The following is a 7,268-nucleotide window of genomic DNA, read 5'->3' as shown; positions in this document are numbered from 1 at the left end:
CCCAACTTGCTCACATGCCCACACTGGACAGTAATACTTGGGCCTCCTCTTGTCAACACACTGGACACTGAAGACCACTGTTCTGTCCCCTTGACAGTCCTGCTCGCATGGCATCCGTAGCCCACGGAAGGCAGCGAATGCAACACTCTTTGCGGAGGGGTCTGTGAGTTACTTCATCAGAATTGGGTTTCCCCCACATGCTGGCTGGCTGCACAAGTCTGGGGGGAATGGCCTAAGACAACTTAAGAGTTCAAGAACCCCTGCCTGTCAGCAGGGATTAATGCTAGCATCAAAAACATTTTGGTTAATGTCATCTTTTTAAGTGTTTAACTGAGGGCCACTGGGTTTCAGTGGATTCATCAACAATGAATCTGGCTCATGAACATATTTGCAGGAGGACTGTTCTCAGGGAGGGAGTGCAAAGCTTTCATAAGAGGCTCAAAATAGGTACAGTGAAGGACATCAACACACCATCAGTCATGCTTGTCTGCTGAAAGCACCGTTACCTCGGGGTCAACCAGCACCCTCAGGCCCTCTCCACTCCTGGCCCCTTTCAGCCTGACTTTTATCTGGTTTCACCAAGGAGGACCCCTCCAACTGTTCTAAGCACGCATTTGATACCATTTTCAGGCTGTTCTGGCTCTTCTTGAGGGGGCAGTTAGAGAATGGTCCTTACCTGGCACCTAAGGGGCTCTGGAATGTGGGGCTCAGATGGTTCCAGTTCTCTCTGCAGGGTATGTGGTGATGAAAAGATGGTGCCCACAACCTACAAACTCTGGTCGAAAACTACTGACAGGCCACTGCCCTTCACAAGAGCTGGCGGGATAGCAGATGGGTGAGTCCATTTTCTTTTTTTGAAATGACTAAAATTATGCTTAATAATCTATTCATGGAGTTAGGGGACCAGGTTTCTTTTCTTTTTTTTTTTTTTTTTAAATAGAGGCATGTTTTTTTTTTTTTTTTAATTTATTTATTTGTTTGTTTCTTTGTTTATACATGTACTGGGTACAGTCAGAAGCGCGGGAGGGTGAGAGAATGAGCCAGAGCCAGAGCAGGGAGCAGAGCAGGCAGAAGGACCGAAGTACACTGCTGAGGGGAGCAGCAGGCGGCAGGAGAGGTCTGCGCGCCATGTGGGACCCTCCTCCGGTGGCCGGGGAGCAGCCGGGGATCGAGCCGCCGCCGCAGAGGCTGTGGGCAGCTTCGCAACCCAGCGCTCAACCGCTGCGCCACCGGGGAGGCCCTAGGGGACCAGGTTTCTAACTGCCTCTACCACCTATGTGCCTCATTTCCTCACCTGTGCAAAAGGCTGGGCCAGTGATTTCTAGAACATGTCTTAGTGCTCTCACAGAGGGCAAAGGAAATGATGAAGGGAATCAAATGTAACAGACCGAGGGGCAGCTCTCGGCCTCTTTTCCTTCAGTTTCAATTCAATGTAAGCAGCTCCCTTTCACCTCTCATTTATTAGGGTTCCAAATAAGAATTCTCTCCAATGAAGTATACTTGGGGGAGCTTATTTTTCTTGGGGTGTGAGTTATGAGGACAAAATTAGCATAGTAACTGAGCATTCCTATGAGCCCCACACACACCATCTCCTTTCTCCACTGCCCTCCCCCAAGCACGCAGACAGCAGCCGAGTATAGAGGAAAGCATGTGGGTGGTTAAACCAGATGAAACCAGGCTTGAATTCAAGCTCTGCCCAATCTGGGCTGAGTGACCTTCGGTAAGTCACCTCTCTGCTTATCACTTCAGATTCCTTCCCTGAAAATGTTCTCTTCACAGGGTCATCATTAAGATTATTTTTTAAAAAAGGATAGGAGTATTTGAGGCAAACTAGACATTCAAACACCACCCTTCTACCTAAAAAAAATACCTGTTGATTGGGCCCATGTCCAACTCCTGAGGCTTCTCCCGCCAGCGAACTATCACTCAAAGCCTTCTCCACTCCACCGCTGGTGCTGGGAGCCATCTTTTTCTACTGCCCAGATCATACCTTTCTCCTGAACTGCACTTCCCTCAGGGAGAAGCCAGATAGTCTTGGGGAGATGGCCCATAGTAGGCTAGGAAGTGGGGAGATGGATGGTAGGTATCTCAAGACTTTCCCAAATGTTCCTGCTAATAGCTTAAGGCTTTTCTGTGGGGCTGTGGTGACCTCTAGTGGCACGAGGACCACACTGCCGCCACTGAGTACCAGCCCAGCGCCCACTCCCTGGGTTGGTTCCCTGGGCTCCTTGAGAGCCAGCCTCACAGACTAGGTTTTAATCCAGTACTATCTGCAACTCGGTAGGACAATTCAGTTCAATTCCTACTACTTGCCAGGCCCTAGCCTAGATGCCAGAAACACAGTCATGAGAAGTCCAAGTACCTGGCCTTATGGCTCCCAAATTCCACCCCATACAGCTGGGCCAGACATAAATGTCCAATTCAAGTCTTTATTGACAATTTCACCTGGGGGCCACCAGTGCTAACCAGTGGAAGGTTGGGGGGGGGCACCTTCAAGCATATCAAGGACCCCCAAGCACCTCCTCAGAAGAGAGAATAAATCTAATTACAGAAATTACATGGTGGTTGGGAGGGGTAGAAGAAGGGGCACAGTATATACAGAGAATTAAGAGGATGTTGGAGGAGGTTCTTTGCAACAAAGCATAGAGGGAACGGGGCGGTCAGCCACTGATCTGGACCCCCTCGGCCTCAGCCAGAGGGTAGATCTCAATTGCTTCTACTAAAGGCAGGGCCTCCACTGCAGTCTCCATCACAGCCAGGCCAACAGCTGCCTCTGCCTCTGCCAGCTGCTGCCGCACAGCTGCCTGGTGCTGCTGTTGGTGGGTCTTACGGTGCTTCCAGAGGTTGGAGAAGGAGCGGTAGCTCTTGCCACAGTCGGAGCAGGAGTAAGGCCGTTCACCCGTGTGAATGCGACGATGTTCTGCCAGGCGCATGGAGATGGCAAAGGCCTTGCCACACACTTCACAGGCAAAGGGTCGCTCACCTGTGTGCAGGCGGCGGTGGTCCTTCAGGTGGGTGCTCTGCCGGAAGGCCTTGCCACAGTCTGGACATGGATACGGCCGCTCGCCTGTGTGGATGCGCCGATGTACCTGCAGCGATGTCTCTGTGCTGAACAGCTTTTTGCATTCACTGCACTCCAGGCCTCGGCGGCGGGGTGAGGCAGCAGGGGCCGTACCTCCCAGGGTCGTGGGGGAGGTAACAGGTGAGCGCGTAGCCCGGGGGGCCCGAGGGGCGGGGGGCTCCTTAGCCAGGACCTCTCCAGGTCCAGCAGCTGCGTGGGCTGCCTCGTGCGCCTGCAGCCGAGCAGCCGAGCCCACCTTCTTGCCACAGGTTCCACACTCAAAGCGCCGTGGGGCCTGGGCAGCGGCTGCTGCACAGCGGTGCTCACGGAGTCGCAGTGAGGAAGGGAAGGCAGCCCCGCAGGATGTGCAGCGGTGGGGCTGGCGCCCAGCGTGGGCCACAAGCTGGTGCACCTCCAGCAGCCGGCGCAGCAAGAAGGAGCGGGGGCACTCGCGACACTTGTAGGGGTACTCACCCGTGTGGTGGTAGCGGTGCATGAGCAGGCGGTATGGGCGGTGAAAACGCACCCCACACTCCTGGCAGCGGTAGGGGAAGTGCTGGGCATGCACCAGGCGGTGTTGCCTCAGCGTGGAGCTCTGTGTGAATGCCTTGCCGCAGTCCCCGCATCGGTAGGGCCGCTCCCCTGTGTGCGTGAGCCGGTGCCGGGCCAGGTTGGCAGGTGAGTTGAAGGGCTTGGAGCAGTCTGGGCAGGGGAAGGGCCGCTCGCCCGTGTGTGTGCGCAGGTGGTTACGAACATGAGACTTCTTCTTGAACATCTTGCCGCAAATGCTACACTTATGGCGCCGTTCCAGGCGGTGCACAAAGCGTTGGTGCCGGGTCAGCTGCAATGCCTTGCCAAATTCACGGCTGCACAGGAGGCAGCGGTACGTGCCAGGGGCAGTGGGCCCAGCTGGGCTTTCCTCGGATGTGGGGGGCTCTGAGGCCTCTGGCTCTCCAGTCTCTGCCGGCGTTGGCTCAGGGAAACCAATGACAGGCTCCTCTGGTGGGACAGGTGTTGTGGGCAGAGGGACACCGCCTGCCCCATGGGTACGCCGGTGATAAAGGAACTTGGTGAGGTTGACAAAGGTCTTACCACATGGACACGAATGCAGAGGATTTGGGGTGTGAGCTCGCCGGTGGGCCAGGAGCAGGGCCTCTGTACTGAAGGCCAGGCCGCAGTCCACACAAAGGAAGTGAGACTCGCTGCTGTGGTCTCCAAGGTGCTGGTCCAGACTAGAAGGGCTGGGGAAGACACGACTGCACAGGGGGCACTTAAAGACGCCCTCCCGGTGGCTACGCAGGTGCTGCTGTAGCTGGTGAGGCGAGAGAAAGAGCTGGTCACAGGCCGAGCAAAACAATTCCTGGGTGGCAGCTCCGCCAGGTTCTCCACTATTGTTCCTCCGGGTCTTGCGGCCCCGGCGATCACGCCCGATGGCTTCACCGTTGCGCAGCTCATAGCTGTGGTCTGAGGATGGCAGGGGGTCGGGCTGAGACACAGGCACCTCAGCTAGCGGAGGGGTCAGGGTCTCAGGTTGCAAGGCAGGCTCCTCAGACTCTGGGGCCGGAGCAGGGAAGTGAGTGGCCTGGTGCTCCAGGAAGTCGGCTGGCAGCTGGAAGAGCTGGGAGCACTCAGAGCACTTATAGAGGAGCAGCTCCACTTCAGTCACCACCTCAGTGGCGGTGGCAGCGGCAGGGGGGACAGCTGCCCCTTCCCCATCCTCTTCTGCCTTGCGGTATGAATGTTCCACAGCCACCAGGGCCTGGCCCACAGGGGATCCTAGGACCACTGGGGATCCCAGGACCACTGGGGGGGAAGGCTTGGTGGGAGTGGCCCGGAGGTGTGTCTGCCGGTGGTTCAGCCAGAGCTCCTGACTGGCAAAGAGAGCCTTGCAATCCACACACTCATAGTGGATGGTACTGGAGCTCAGGGCGGGGGCCTTGGGTGGCGGCTCAGCTGGCACTGCCTCCTGGGGCGCCATCATCTTCAGGTGTAGCTCCTGGTGCTCCAGGAGCTGGGTGGGTGACATCAGGAGCTGCCCGCACACCAGGCACTGGTACTGGCTCTCCTGCACTAGGGTCTGGTAGAGTCCGGTGCCGGAAGTTGTTTCTGTGGCCACAGTGACGCCAGGGTCAGCCACGCCCACCAGCTCAAAATGCTGCTGGGGCACGTGGGAGTTCTGGTGCATAAGAACCTCCTCCAGGGAGCCGTAGAGCTGGTTGCACTCAGAGCAGACATAGCGGTGCTCAATGTACAGGACCGTCTCCTCCGACTCCTCAGTCATGGCGGCGGCCAGGCCCTGGGCTGGGACAGGGGAGTGGTGGGGACAAAGCACAGCTCAGTCACTGCTTCCTCAGTCATTCCCAGGAAAAATTCTTTCCCTTTGTCATGCCCCCCCAACCTTAGATCTGTTTCCCCCTCTAACTCCTTGCTTCCACTTCTCCATTCCAGCCCCCCTCCCCAGTAATTCCTCCTCTCAACTCCCCTCAACACACAAAAGCACCAAGCACAAAACCTTCCCAGCAGTCCCTTCCCAGGAAATCTACCCAAGTCTCACCTCCAGTCAACTTGCACCAAACTCCACCCACCAGATCCCAGTAACCTCCCAATCCCTCATCTCACAGCAGGCTCCAGGCCCTACTCCTCCATCGCATAGAAGCCTGGGCCATCTTCTCTAGAGACATCCTCCTTACTGGTTCAATACCCCATTTTGGACTCCCAGGTTCCCAGGAGGGTTCTTACTCAGGCCCTAAACCCTCAGCTTCTCCCAGACTCACTCTTCTCTCCCTCTGGTGCCCAGATTCATGCCCCACATGCCTTCCCCCAACCAACTTTCCTCACATTAGCCTAACCCACTTTCACACCCAGACGTTCTCCACCTTAACCACTTCCCACTGATAGCCAGATCCCTCTCTGCAAATTACTTAACTCCCACTACAAATGGAGGCCCCCTCCCACAACCCTAACTCCTTATCTGGAACACCCAGACCCATCTCTACAAATCATCCTTTCCTTACAAACTCACCTGCCCTAACCCATTCCAGAGGTACTCAGACCCCCTCCATATCAACTTAATTCCTATCCTTGGCAAAAAAGATCCTGAACACCCAAGGATTCCCAGACTACCCTTCACGTTGGCTTAAACTCCTTTCACACAAACCCCTCCTACTGCCTAAATCCCTTCTAGGGTCACCCAGATCTTCTCTTACACAGATCTACCCCCACACCCCAGGCCGAGGGCAACCAGATCCCTCTCACCAGGCTTAACCTGTGGATACCCAGACCCCCAACTGCATCTAACGTCTCATTCCCACTCCAGTCAGACTCAGATCCCCTTTCACCTTAGCACACAGATCTCTCACCACCTTTAACACCCTCCAGGGATACCCGATACCCACTCTTCACGACCCAATTCCCTATACCTTCCGAAAAAACTACCTCCCCCCAGCCTAGTCCAGAGCCACCAACACCCTTTTCACAGGACCCTCCTTTGCAGAAGGACCCCACCCACCCATTCTAAGGGTGCCTCCCGCTTTGGCTTAACTTTTCACGTTAATCTAACTCCACGCCTCACACCTGGACGTCTCCCTCAGCTCCCAATCTCCCTTCAAGGGATCGCCACTTCCTAATTTTTCACACCGAGACCCTTCTCACTTATTCTCTCCCGGCATAACTCGACTTTCTCTTCACGTTAACTTCGTCGCCTCTTTGCTCATGGCCCTCACCCCCTCCCGGGCACCCGGCCTTCGGCCCAGAGCCGTCCCACGCCCCAAGCCCTCAGCCCCGCAGCCTCGGAGACCCTCCGGGGGGCAGCTCCAAAGCCTCCCTCCGCACCCCGATCCCCCGCAGCCCCCAGCCCGAGCCCCGCCCCTCCTCACTCAGCCCTTCACACGCAGCAGCCCCGGCCCCACGCGCAGCCCCGGCCGGCCCTCCAACCCCCACCCCGGCCGCCGCGCGCCCGAGCCGTTGTACCGCTCCGCCCTGCGCGCGCCCTCGCCCCGGCCCACACTGCGCAGGCGGGGTGGCGAGCAGGCCGCGCGGGCAGGGCGGGAGCGGGCCTCCGCGCGCCCGCCCGCACTCACCCGCCTCCGCTGTCTCGCAGGCCCCGGCCCCGGGCCCGGGCCCGGGCGGCCGCTCCCCTCGCGCGGCCACCCTAGCGCTGCGCCCTCTCTAGATCCCGCGGGCCCCTCTCGCCTGCTCCGCAGCCTCG

The 7,268-nt window shown here is 57.3% G+C and overlaps 1 protein-coding gene across 1 annotated transcript; it reads right to left on the bottom strand.

The window, feature by feature from the left end:
• Positions 1-2,660: 2,660 nt before the first annotated feature.
• On the bottom strand, positions 2,661-5,342 carry ZNF574 (zinc finger protein 574; the record flags this gene model as incomplete). Its single annotated transcript, XM_084256932.1, has 1 exon — positions 2,661-5,342. The coding sequence occupies one exon, from the start codon at positions 5,340-5,342 to the stop codon at positions 2,661-2,663; it is 2,682 nt and encodes an 893-aa protein (XP_084113058.1).
• Between the last annotated feature and the right edge of the window lie 1,926 nt (positions 5,343-7,268).

Source organism: Talpa europaea, assembly GCF_964194135.1.
Source record: "Talpa europaea genome assembly, chromosome: 16".
Taxonomy (NCBI): domain Eukaryota; kingdom Metazoa; phylum Chordata; class Mammalia; order Eulipotyphla; family Talpidae; genus Talpa; species Talpa europaea.
This window is presented reverse-complemented; position numbering and strand designations above follow the sequence as displayed.